The sequence below is a fragment of the Merops nubicus genome, unplaced genomic scaffold, assembly GCF_000691845.1.
Source record: "Merops nubicus isolate BGI_N331 unplaced genomic scaffold, ASM69184v1 scaffold1030, whole genome shotgun sequence".
NCBI classification, from domain to species: domain Eukaryota; kingdom Metazoa; phylum Chordata; class Aves; order Coraciiformes; family Meropidae; genus Merops; species Merops nubicus.
Genome location: NW_008581975.1, coordinates 61,985 through 76,321, shown reverse-complemented (window position 1 = coordinate 76,321; position 14,337 = coordinate 61,985). Strand labels below are relative to the sequence as shown.

At 36.4% G+C, this 14,337-nt stretch overlaps 1 protein-coding gene across 1 annotated transcript in view; it reads right to left on the bottom strand.

Annotated features, from left to right (window-relative positions):
• Positions 1–14,337, bottom strand: part of POLN (polymerase (DNA directed) nu) — a 101,970-nt gene that overhangs the window by 34,581 nt on the left and 53,052 nt on the right. The window contains exon 18 of the mRNA XM_008936120.1: positions 515–597. Within this exon, the coding sequence (XP_008934368.1) occupies positions 515–597 (83 nt within the window). The remainder of the gene's footprint in view (positions 1–514; positions 598–14,337) is intronic.

Sequence of the window (14,337 nt, the reverse complement as noted above, 5' to 3'; positions counted from 1 at the left end):
TGGTACAAGGACTATTGATGACTCACTGCAAAAGATGGTGTAGAAAGCATTCTCCTCCAGCAACCCAAAATGTAGTTTTAAGTGCTTCCAAGGTAAATAAAGCCTTCAACCTAGGGCTCTAATTTCCTAAATGAGTTTTCCAATTACTCCTCTTCTGTAGAGGTTTTGGATTTCTCCAGAAGGCCTACATGAAGTTTAGTTAGCTATTCACTAAAACTCACAAAAGCTTGCAGGCTGATGATATGTATGTACCTGTCTTCCCAGAAAAGGTAATTCTAAGCTTCAGTGAAGCATAAGGGGATATGGCCATCATTTAAGAAATGATAGGAAGTTTTAGAAAGAATGCAGATTGTCTTATCTAGCACCTGGGCAGGACTCAGGCAGAATGGGCAACTGTGGATTTTTGCAGGCTTTCTGCAGTTACATATAAAGCATTAATTACATATAAAATATGAATCTACTGTAGCTGGTTGGTTTTGGTTTTTGTTTTTTTTTTAAAAAAAAAAATGCCTACCTGCTCCATACACCACTGAGTAAACTATACGCTTTGCTTGCTCTCTATCAGCATGTTTCACTTGTTCACTTGGAATCTCCTTCCTAAAGAAAGAAACAAAAATAATACACTTTTAGTTAAAACTAATTTAAGTTGGTATTCCCACAGAAAATGTATTTAAAGTCAATAACCATTTAATAGTTACAGATTTGTAAGATGTGAACAGAAGCACATAAGGGCTTTTGTCTTTGGCCAGTAATGCATAACTCCTGTATAAACTTTGGTGGCGACAATCCATAGTAAATTAAACTCTTTATTTTAATCTTCATATTTTCATTTCCTTTTATTTTTCATTCAATTATTGGCTAGGAGAAGTCCTATTACTATATTATCAGTTCTTTAGGTTGAAGAGGATTCAATCTTGACCCATGAGAAAAATTAAATCTTTCCAGCAACATGTCTTCAAGACATGACATATAGAGAGACTCAAAGCATAAATCTGACATAAAGCTTATTCAAAGGTTATACAAGGCCTTCATCAGCTGGAATATCCAACCTTTTATCAAGAATAATGGCTGATAAAAGCATGAATGGAATATCTCCATATGTCTAACAGAGCTCCACAGTAGAGATGCTTCATAAAAGAGAAGCACTGGCTGTTTCTTAACTAGAGAGTGGAACTAGTTTACTCCTAGCAAAGTATCACCCTTCCTGGTTCGTGTGCACTCACCAACTGAAGTAAACAGGCCCATGGAATGACTAATGCATTTAACAATTTGCAAATAAAAAGCTAGGACTCTGCAGCTGTCAAGTATGTACCACTATGCATGTCCTTATCCAAACACAGCTTCAGGAAGACTGCTGACACTATTGACAATTGAAAAGCCTGAAGAATATTGATCATTTGGTTTAAAAGGAAAGTGTGTTAGCAGAAATCTTGATCATCTGCTCATACTCTGAAAACAAATACCTCCACAAATCGTACTTGCAACACAGGCATTAATTGCTATCAGAGGTGTTTGATCATATATACACAATTTATGAGTAAATCTCCTTATGAGTCTATCCATAATGATTCAGCTACATTTTTAAAAGCAAAATTTGCTTTACTTCATTATGAAAGGTTGTTTGTTTGTTTGTTTGTTTTCACAAGAGATGACTTATAGTGAAAGTTTTGGCTGATTAGCTTTGAGAAAATTGCATATTTCTGTGTATCTTCTTGAAGAAGAGTCTGTCACCATTATTATAATATTCAAACACCTAGAAAATCAGCAGAGCCACCAGTTTTTCCTTGCTTGGCCCACACACTGATTTTAGCCAAGCTTATGTACACTGCTGGTAAAATTAGGCACTCTGAATGATAAAGAGGTAGACCTTGAATGCAGGCAGATGGTAGTACAGATTTTTTTAAGAGGAAAAATAAATTTGAATATGATTTTAAATCTTCACTGGGCAAATAGGTTTTGGTTTTGTAGAAGCTCACATTGTTCCTTTGAACACTACTAATTACTCAAAGATAAAATGGACCTGTCACTGCTCATTTTAGGCTGAGAAACATGAAGAATTTGGTAATATAATAGACAGTGCTTTCCATCTGTAATGAGACTATTCCCACTTAATTTTTCTGGTAGTTGGAGACTTATAATTTGCCTTCTTAGCTATGCCAGGTCAAAAGTTCATGGCTCTTATGAATAAAATAGGTTGAGATTCCCAAATGTACCTGAATAAGGGGACAAAGTGGCAATTGAAGTCAATAAGTGCAGAATTAGGAAACTAGACATTATTAAGGATTTCCTGAAGCAACCTCTGGCGGAAAGTCTGCAGGAATTTCCTGAAGAACCTGGCAGAAAGCTACATATACACTTGAGAACATGAGGAGCTTTCCAAGATGAAGAATCAAGACTCAAGAATGCTGAAACTAGTGAAACAATACAAAATGTAATACTGCTTTCCTAATATGGCATAATTTGAACTAAAGGCCTGGAGAAGGCAAAAGACAGGAGTACAGCAACAGAGTTTACTTGCAGATTTACTGAAGTCTGAGACTAGAGACAGCTGAGAGCCAAGGGATCAGCAGGGGGTGAGTACGTCAGCTGCTCACTTCACTGAAAAAGAAAGGCTGTAATAGAAAGAATAGAGTTGGTAAGAAGTCATGGAGCTCTGTAGAGGAACCTACATACCTATGAGATCTGGTACTGAGGAAGACTCAAGACAAGAGTCTTGCTGGGAGGGACTGAATCACAGAATCACAGAATGTTAGGGGTTGGAAGGGACATCCAGAAATCATTGAGTCCAATCCCCCTGCCAGAGCAGGACCATCTAGTCTAGGGCAGACTGGTGGTTCTAGAGAAGCTTTATCAGTGAAAGAAGACAATAGAACTTGGTTATGTGTACAGTAAGGCCCACAGCTGGGATTTTAAGGATGATCTTGCATTACCCAAGCTTCAGCTTGAAAGGGCTGACTGGGAAAACCAGGAACAGACTTACTGCTGTAATCATGATAGGCAATGTCAGGAAGAGGATCTTCTGCTTTCATTGTAAACAACCACAATAAAACCTTGCCTAACACAGTTACTGGTGCAGGTGTACATGCATCATGAGATGAAGGCAATACCAACAGTCACTTAGAATTTCCTGACCTTTAGTTAGTCATGAAATACATGAGAAGCAATTTACATTTCAGATCTTTATGTCAAATACTCCTTTTAATATAATACTAAAACCAAAATGGTCACTCGACACCTCCTAGCGTGTCAGAGCGGGAAATGTGAGCACTCAGCAGAGAGGCATTACATCTAGCATTGGTATAGTCATAAATTTATGTATCACATTCAAAAATCTGGAATAATAAAGTATGAAATTGCCATATAAATCACAAACGCTTGAGCTAAAAGAAGTCATTAATCACTTTTTTTTTTTTTAAACGAGAACGGTTTCTTTTCCCTGTTTGTATTGACAACGGTTGGTTTCTACCCAGGATGCTTGATTCCTTGTGTAATAGAGAGTGGCAGTCCTGCAGTTTGAGGAATAAAGGCTATTTATTGCTTTGAATAATAAAACGGGAGTGGCAACTTCCCAGAAACACAGCAGCCATGTTAGAAATCCCCAGTGGGCTCTCTTCTTCACCTTGTTTTCTCTACAAATACGTATTTCTGATAATTAATCTGTTTTAATGAGCACTTTGAGAATTTATTTAAAGTTAAAACTTTTATTTTGGCTTTGAATTCATCATGGAATACCATGATATTGAAAAGGAGACATTGTTATCTGCTTACTTGTCTAAAATTTTAAAGCTACAATTACTAAGCAAGATCCCAAAATGTATGAAAATACTGAGTGCTGACTTGTGGTATGATGTAAAATATCACTGCATTGCTTGGATGGAAATGTATTGTTTTCAAATAAACTTGAGTCTGAAAAAGGAAGCTGAATGTGCATAAAAAAGCCTTAGCTGCTGGGCCCAGTGACATGGAGGCTGACTTCAGCTTACCCAGTCCTCTACAGACCTCTGGAACAGGAAGAACCTTAAAGCAATGTAATAGAAATTAATGCAGAAAAAAAAAGCTCAAGAGAAGAAAATTTGCTGCAGGTTTTGTTGTGGGACTAGCACCATTTCTGAAGGAAATACATAGCCAATTATTAGTTCTAGCATGAAACATTTTTCCATTTTATGACATCCCTCTCATTATTCTCTCTTAAATATGCTATTTGCTCAGGTTTGTAATCAATATTGTCATCATATTCAAATTTTTCCTGTCTTGCCATCTCCAAATCTGCAATATTTCACCTCTTCTATTCCTGTTCTTGTCTGCATACTTGTCTCAGTCTATTTCCACATCTCTGATGTGTTTGTCCTTTAGCTTTCTTCATTTAGTATTGCTTTGCAAGTACTTTGCTTTATAACCTTTTACTTGGTACACACCTATTAGGTAAAATAAAGAATGGACTTCAGTGCTGGAAGACACGTTCAGGTTAACAGATCTCATTATTCTTGGAAGGAGTTAGTAGAGCTAAACAATCTGGAAATGTCTGTAAGGACAGCAAAACAGTTTACAGCCAAAAACTGTAGAAAATCTGACCATCATAGTGAGAGCAGAGATATACAGAATCTTTAAAAAGATGGTTCTACTAAGAGTGCCTAAATGGGCTGTATGTCTAAAAGGGAATGCATGCCTAATTCTCAGAATGAAAAAAAAATGAGAAAAATTTTCTAGTGAGAGACTGGATAAGGATAATATCAAATTATTAGTAAGAAACATACAGCACAGATATGAAACTTAAAAACAGGCATATGTAATTTATTACTTTATTATTACTTATTATCAGAGATAGTATCTTGAATGTTTTCTATAAATTCTCCAAAATTCACTGTATGTTTTCCTATATTAATGTGGTCCAATGGACATCTCAAATGGTTTCTTCTGAATTAAGTAAGACCTTTAAAACATAAATACCAAGTTTCTTTATACTGAAGAAAAATACATCAATCATTTCTGTAATTTTAAAAAAGCTCAACTATAAACTGGAATAACACATTTAATACAGAACAGAGATCTGGGTGGATTTATTTTTAACCTGTACAGAATATTAAAAAGTTAATGCAACTTTTACGATGCATAAATGAGCACACAGCATCAAGTATACAAACACACAAAATGAAAGAGGTCACGGGGCATAAAGTTTGAGCAATGCCAAAATAAAACTTTGAGAACAGGTAGAAATGGAAGGAAATCAGTCTTAAAAGAATGCGATAAGGCATTTCAGCACTTCTGGGAAATGTGTGGTGACGGAAGTCGTCTGATTATGCCCAGGAAAAGGCAGAACAAACTCCTCAAACACAATATCTGGCAGACATGTGTTGCCTTGATCTGCATTACACTGCAGCCAAGCCGAGCTCAGTCATAACAGCCACAAAGCTCTTGGCCACCCTCCTGCATCTGCTAATTAATCCAAGACTTAGCTGTGAGTTGCTGATGTGGGAAATGAGATGAAGTGCCATTAAATTCACTTTATACATGGTCATTAATGTCCAATAAATGAGCGAATATACATTCATTCATCTGACTGCTTTTACAGCTTTTTTAAAGTTCATCAGTCAGTTACATAAATCTCATTTTTAATCACCTGTTGCTCTTTAATAGCAGATGAGGGCTGTATATTTTCTAAGTTTGTGCCTGGAGCTTTGCGTTGGCACATGAAACTGGTACGGACAATTTATGTAACTAGTGACAACTGCAAGCTCTAGAACAGCTCAGTTTTACAGGGGTATCATCCCTGGATAAATCACATAGGAAGTAAATTCTGAAAGCTTACTTCTTCAAACATTGGCCTTATTATACCTAAGGCAAGCAGAATATATACCACAATGTATGCAAGCATCCTAAATAGGGAAAAGATTGGCTACACCTAACTTAGTCCACTCAACTCTTAATGCAATGCACAAGAATAAGCCGTTTTTTTGAAAGTTGCTATTCCCTGACCAATGGAAAATGCTGACAGGGCTCAGGAATAAATTGTCTCACACCTCTGTAAGGTATGTCGTGGAAGTGATTTTGGAACAACTTCTGCCTGGCTAATCTCTGTTGCAAAATACAGAAAAGGAACAGGCTGGCAAACAGTTTCCCTGAAGCCACTGACATATCAAAATAGATCACTACTTTTGCCTCACGTGTCAGTCAAGAGCCAGGCATAAGGTACATGTAATTAGCCCATCTAGATATTTTTATCATACACAGTTTTAATGTATGGCTTGATACAGAAAGTCCATTAAAAAACACGTACATAACCACACATATATGTCTTCTATAACTATGAGGCATTCACACAACTCTTCTAAACAACTAGTAGCTAGATTGTCTTCCTCAAAGAAGATCATTAAGACATCAGGATGAAAAATTAAATTTGTCTAGACTGCCCAGAAAAGTAGCAATAAAGTGAAGGTTCTTCTCAAAAAAAAAAAAAAAAAAAAAAAAAAAGGAAATAAGCATCTACAAAGACTAAAAACTTGTCAGGCTAACATCTCATTGGAATGGAAACAGCAGATGAAATAGCTAGTAGAAAGACAGACCTTTCTGATGTAACCTAGGTATCTATTAAGTTGGTTTTTTCTTTTCTTTCCTCATCTATATCACTTCTAAGCACCCTCATGTCTGATTCAGTTGTTAGGTCAAATGCTTGTATTCGCATTTCTGCCATAACATGGTTTGCATAGGGTTACAGAATAACACAAAGAAACTCCTTATCCAAAGACGTGCACTAATTAATGAACCAATCAGCTACGCCAAATGGGATATCTTAAGTAGTATACAAACTGCCACCTTGGCACTGGGAGAGGCAGAACTGTCTTCCAGTGGCCACTGCACATGTTGGAAATGTATATATAGGGGTCAGGTACTTAAGCATAGTGAGGACAGGGCTGCAACCTCACACTCAGGCAGGATAAATTTGTGGTTTATTTAGTTTAGAGGGTTTTTAAATTTTTTTTTTGTGTTCAACAGCTTTGAATTAAAGATTACAGCACCGTCAGCTTGATGTGATCCTCCTTATACTATAGCCAGCCTTGCAACATTTTCATTGTATCTCTTTTCCCTTTTCATATGTCACCCTACCAAACTGCATTTTAACTTGGTTTGTATCTATTCAGCACCAGGAAAAGCTTTATAATCCCTATAAAACTCTTTCACAAGATTCCAGAAACACTTTAGGACTTTAAAAGTTCTTCCAGTGGTTAATCATAAAATAATTTATTTTGTTTGAGTAGCCTCTATAGTCCATTGTGTGAAGACTTATTTCATTAGTCCTTAACTGTCTTTTAAAGAGTATGATATCTACATTTCATGTATTTTGCAGAACATTAAGACATGTCTTTGCAGTTTGCTCTTTGGGCCAGAAGTTTTCTCTTGCTACGTTTTAAAGTAGCAGGGAGAGAGATAAAAACAATGCAACAAGGTCATGTCATAAATTACAACTATCATCAATAACAATTTGTTGAACTATTCATTTGGGAGTAGTGATCCATTATCTCTACTGAGATATTTACCTCCATGTTAATGTCCCAGATATTGGATATTAAAGAGAAATTAGATAGCACTTATTTTCAGTCCTTTTGACAAAAAAAGGTCACAGAAATTTTTCTTTAAAAATGCACAGTTCTGGACATCTTTCAGTTAGAACAGAAAGTTCTTGATGTTGATGAAGGTGTTTGAAAGAGCTCATTCAACTCAGCAACCTTCATCTTTTCTCTCCTTCACTGCTGCAGGAACAAAAAAAAGGTCTTTCTTCTCACATCCATAGTCTCTCTTACATAGTGAATTACACAGACGAGTGGTACTTATTCCTGAGTCATGTGATTGCTGAAGGAATTGATTTAACTAGAAGGCATTCTTATTTTAGGGTCTTCAGGTGTATGAGTACAGAATAAAAGGTCAGAGTGAACCTGAGGTACCAGTGTGAACATCATCAGTGATGGGCTGAAGGAAGTAACAAATGTAAACAGATTGAGAGGTCTATAAAAATTGGGGTGACAAAATTTGTATAAAGCAATAACATTAGGGATCAAATGCAAATTAATGCTTTTTCTTCACTTGATCTACTTTTCAAGCTTTTCTGCAAGAGGCTTCAAATAGTTAAGAAGGAACTATTAAACCACTTGGGGAGATGACACAGGTATCTGTAGCAGAGCATCAACTAATTAGTCATCTTGGATCTGTCCTTAACTATAAAGTCTCATAAATTCATAAAGAAATAGATAGACCTTCAGAGCAGCCTTTAGACAAATAGCAGAAAAGTGAAACAGAAGGAAATAGAGTTCTTACATACAATCATAAGATGATACAACTGCCATCTCAGATACTACATGGAACTATAATATTTTTACAACAATGTACAGTTTGCTCAAGAAAAACAAGCAGGGGAAGAAGGGAGGAGATGTCACACCACATCAAACTGCATCTACCTAGTTCAGAAAAAAAAAAAAAAAAGGCAGCAGCATACTTTTAAATATCTTGTTTGGACAATGAAAAGAGGAATAAACCAGTCATGCTATATATGAGGGTCTTGAACAAATGGGTTCTGCAGAGAGGGATGAGATACTTCATAGCCCCTCTCTGTTTTGATTTTTACTAAAAACACCTCTTGGAGCTTATATTTCTAGTATGTCTGTGATCACACTGAGTCAAAGGCAAAAGTAAAAATAAGAATGAATTGCCTTTATATTATTGATTTCATCAAGATTTAGCCTGACACTGAAGTTAAAGTTATTTGAGTTAAATGAAATAAACAGAAATATTTTATTAAGCTCTGGAATGTGTTCGGAAAATGGAGCATTTTACCAGAGACACTCTAGTAGGAAATGACTATTTGGAGATAGCTTTTCATCCACAAGAAAGCCTCTCCACGAAATCAGCAAAGCCAAATGTTATCAGACACCACAAAACAACTGAGTCCTGTCCAGTCTCCTCTGAGCTTGCTTTTTCACTAGTTTGTCTGTCAGTTGTGGTTGTGACAATTCTAAAACTTTATTTTTCATTTATTATAGAATATTAAGAAAGCATTTATTGTGAAATAGTAGTAAGCTTCCAATGTGACTTAAAATTAAGCTGTCTGGTTAAAATTGTAGTTAACAACCTGGTTTATTTAAAGCTATTCTTTAGCTCTTCTAAAACCAAAAGCCATTACTCTTTCTGAAAACTTTATTTCCTCTGCCTTATTATCTGCTAGTCTAAACAAATGTCACAGCTGCACTTCTCCAAGCGACTGTAAACCACAAGGTGAAATTTCCATAAGCTGCTATACAGACAGTCTGTCAGTACGCAGAGCAAGTGTTAAACTTCATTAATATCAACTATTGCAAGTGAGCTTTCAAAACAGACAGAAATTGCTTTGCTGCAAAAGTAAAACAGTTAAAATATTCCACACCAACACCCATGAGGTGTTGAACTCAGAGTTTAAAATGTTTTAAAACTGATTCTGAGAAGGCAAACTAAACATCCTCCCTTCTACTAAATTTCAGCACTTACAGTAATTATTTGAGGTGGATGGAGGGATGGGACAAGGGAGTAGAAGGGAATAGGTGGAGAAAGTGTTAGCTAATTAATCCATCACATGAAAGTTCTTTGGAAAAACATATTGCAATAATTAAACATCAGAAGCCAAAATCCAGATCTGTTTCCTATAGACCAACAGAAAGGTTCTACTATATATATACATATATAAATATTTAAACCCTCATTTGTGGAGATAGAGCCTACCTAACAAAGATATTCCAAAGGCAAACGAACAATTATTACAGCTATCATGTGCACTGTATTTGCAAATGCCACAATTTTCAAGTGTTTCCTGTCAGAATCTTTTAAGGAGCACCATTTGTACAATTCTTTTATTATGCAAAAAATTTAAGAGTTAATACAATCATTCATGAAGAAACACAATTAGATAGCACCCTGACACCACTTCTCCCCTCCACACTGTAGTAATTGTGATCCTATCTCTACAGGCTGTACAGCTTGAGAAATAAACCCTCTCACAGAGTCTAAAGAATAACAGACTATTGCTTTCCTGCAAGCTATTTTATTTGCAAATAAAAACAAAAAGTATAGAATTTTTGTATAAAGCAGGGGATGAGGAATTAGAAAAAGACGTAATAACTGATCATGGAACAACCAGGAAACTGTGGTTTGGCTGTGGAAAAACAAATGCAGTTTCAGGCTTTGTCAAGTGACCCATTTCCAATGACAGGACAATATTAGCCCTGCTGTACAATCTGCTGGCAAGATTTTATCTGCAGTAGTTAACATAGTTTGGTTACCACATTCAACAAACATGAGTTTGGTGGTAGTAGGCTACTAGAATATTGAATAGAGGGGGAAAGAAAAATAAAAGCAACCATGTAAAAGGGGACACAGACTATGTCAATATTAAGAAATTAAACCTGCCTATATATATACACTGCAACACTGGGGCTATCTGGAAAACAGCACCACATATCCATACTTTAAACCTCTTTCATCATCCAAACATGGTGCTGCATCCAGCAGCCTGGTGGAAATAATCCCATGTCCATGCTAATTCAGGAAGCGTGCCCAGGAACTGTTTGGTCCAGAGCCACAACCATGATAGGGACCAATACACCAATACAGATTTTGAGCGCTAGCAACCAGAACATCCCTGGAACTGACTTAGTTAGAATAAAGACAGTCTCTCCAGTCATTATTTCTTTGTTTCACTCAGCATTCTGCTAGCCCAGTTTCATGCCTGTTGCAAAATTAACTTATGTTTCTGGACCAAGATATGGTTATTCCTGAGACTGTGCTCCAGTACAGAGATTTTAGAGCTAGCTGGAAAAGCTACCTGTGGTAACTAAAGCAGTTTAGTGAAACTGTCAGTGCCACAGAGGCTCATTTTCCTTGCCAAGAAGCGATACAGATTAATGTACATGGAATTCCATGTAGTCAGAACTAGCTGCTCCTAATACTAGTTCATTAAGGTATTTTGATGACATATACCTTACGAAAGTTTGTCTTTGTTTCCTCAAAGAATGAGGGTCAAGAACATAGTTCATGGCCTCCCTGAAGTATTTATACCAAACAAGCACTGGGGGGTGAGAAGAGCTGATCAAGCTAATGGGCAACAGTGGCAAGAATAATTTGGGTATATAAACTGTAGCGCAAAACATGTAGAAAGCAAAAGGAGTTTTCTAGCAATAGCATTATGTAGGTTAAAGCTAGTTCTAAGTTGAGACTTTACTGATCTATGAAAGGGAGTTTATGACATTTTCACCTGTAATAATTTTATGACCAAAAAAGGTCCTTCTAGCCTTATACTCCTGTGTAAGACCAGTCATACTCTTACCAAGCCCCAAAGCACTAACCAGCAGTGTGAGAAATTCTGCCTCACATTTTCTCTTCTGAATGCTTCTTTGTTACTTAACTGCTGTCACCCTCTCAGCATCTCTTCCTACCACAAGTGATCACATGTATTCTCACAGGAGTTCAAGCTTATACTGTAGTACCCCATAGGTTTAAAAAAACTACTCAAGAACAATCCTATGAAATTTGCAGTACAGGAGCTGCAAGTGGTACAGCCTCACTCACAACTATTTTATTTAATAAGTTGTTGTTAAACATCAGTTTCATAATGAGTATCTCCACAATTAGACTTTCTGCCACAGAATACCTGCCCCTGAATGTGACTTGATTTGGAAGACCATCCCTTCCCATTCAAATTGAAATTGTGTCTCTCTCTCTGAACTGCATATATGAAAGAAATTCCTCACTTTTTACCAGTAAAACACAATTTAAAAAAAAAAAAGAAGATACAAAATAAGAGATATTTTAGATATTGACCAGATTATAAATTATACATAAACAATAAGATGATGGATAAGTACTAATAGCTATTATTTTATAATAAATAATAATAGTAATAATTTATAATTAACTGCAAAAGTTGTTTCTTCAGAATTTGACAGACTAAAAATAAACAGAAACCTTGAAACTACTTAAAATTGATACCAATACTACAAAAACAGGTTATCCAATGATAATGAAAGCAATGTGAACACTTAGACTCCCAGCAGGTTGCACTGAGTTTAGGACCTCCATGTTTAAAGCAAATCAGTCTTGGCTGAGTTACACAGAGACAAATTTCAGAGCTGAGATCACAAGACAGTCATGTATTTCTAAATGCAGACTCCAGCAGGGATATTCATTTACACATTTTTAAGGGGACTGTCCTGTAATACACATGGAAATTTCTTTCCACTCTCTTCAAAGGTAGAGTTCTAGAAGTAACTCCAAGTACTCCGTGGTGAAGAGCAGGTATGCTTGTGATCCATCTTAACTCTGCAAAACACAGTTTCACAACCTTGTATTGCTTGTATCGTTCCAATATTTGATGAAGTGTATGAAATAGCCTGGACTACCTAAGAAATCTTCGGACAAAGATGGAGTTCTAAGAGTCCTAAGCTGATATATCTTGTTATTAGACAATGAACAAACCCGAGAGATCTCTGCCTGGGGGCAAGGGAGCTGTGTAACCCTGTGGCTGCAGCTTGTAACCATATGTCTGTTAACAGGGAAGGGAGGAGAGCTAAAGCTCTTCCTGGCTCTTTGGTAGAAGTCCATCTGGATAAGTGTAATTATTTCATTACTCCTTAACCACCTAACACACATCTGGGTAACATCTCTTGATTAATAACAACTCTCTAAAGAGCTTGTTGATAATATTTGCCTAAAATTAATATGAAAGCACATATATTCTTATCTGCTTAAAAACCATTTACCTACAGATGTGGTTTTCACAAAATGTATTTATCTCATTCCTGATTTATTGGCCTTCGCTCTTGCTATTTAAGGGAGTAGGCAGCTTAACTGAAGTCAGTATCTGCCATATCATACATTTATATGAAGTAACCTTAAAAAAAGGACAAAGTTTTGGTGAGGATAAATCTTTAATCTATTTGATACAAACAATGTATTTGAAACAAAGTTGTGTAAAACAGGTATAGACAAGTGTGTATATATATATATATATATATTTTTAGTTGGCCTACCACCAAGCATTTGTGCATACTTGACCTTATCTCATTCAAACAGGTCCTGTACACTATATTTTTGTATAATTCATCCCATGAGGACTTATTATGATTTATTTCAGGAATATCCAAAATACCTCTGCTTATTTCCTGTGTTCTTCAGAACTCAGCAGGATATCAACAGATAGAGCTATTGTCAGGAAGTACCATGAATTGCCAAATGGCTGGAAAAACAATGAGCCCCTGTTTTGCCATAGCTCCTGCTGGACCAACTGCCAGTGTGCAACAGTTTGGCTCACCTTGCCATTCTCAGATATAATCAGTTCCTTGAGTCCCCTGCCTGGCAACCGGTAAAGAAATAAAACTTCCCCACTTCATGGAGGAAGACAATCCGTGATGAACAAAACAAACCTTTCTGCACCATGGTAGTTTTTTTTCAAATCTGGTTGAACTTATCGGGTTTTTTGGGGGGTGGAAGGGTGGGAGAGGGACACACACACAAAGAAAATCCCACAAATTTTTGTCCTTCTGATATGGTAATCCCAAGTAGTTTTGTGCTTAGTTTCTCTCCAGGCTTTTTCTCAAGTAATTTCCAAAATTAGCATGTCTGTCTCTTAACAAAATGGTTCACAACAGATATTACCATAATTCCACAAACACATCAGCTGAGAAAAAATGGGCTTGAACACTCTGTACATTTTATAAACAGCCTGCAGTTCCCAAGATTATTGGAAGTCAAATGTTCAAGCTCCTCTGATTCTGGTAACAATAGTGTAAGCTAAAGACTCTTCTGTGTCTTGAAATGTCAGCCAACCAAGCCCACATTGTAAAAATGGAAAGGAACGTTTTTCAAAATGATTAGTGGTAAAGAATTTATAAATCCCCTGGAATTCCATGACAGCTATACACTTCTTTTTTAGCTAAACACTTAATTTAGATATTAAATGCCATTGCTACAAAGAAATAATGAGGTATGTCCTCTTACTCTGCAGTCATATTTTTTAGCTCTCTCTGAAAGCCACATAGACTCAGGTGAACTATTACTATGTCCAGGACTTACTCAAAGGTAAATTCAGTACCTGGAAGAAGGACATGCATTCATACTATTCTCCATCATCACACACACACAAAAAAAGCACTAATAGCATGAATACGAGGAAGCAGATGACAGATGAGACAAAAGGGAATATTTTGTGTTTTGAATTTCACAGAACGTGGATCTCAAAGTGAAATAGGAGGAACTAGACCACTATCAAATTCTCCAGCCTTCTTTCAAGCTTAGCCTTGAGTGTAAGCATTGTACATGACTGTC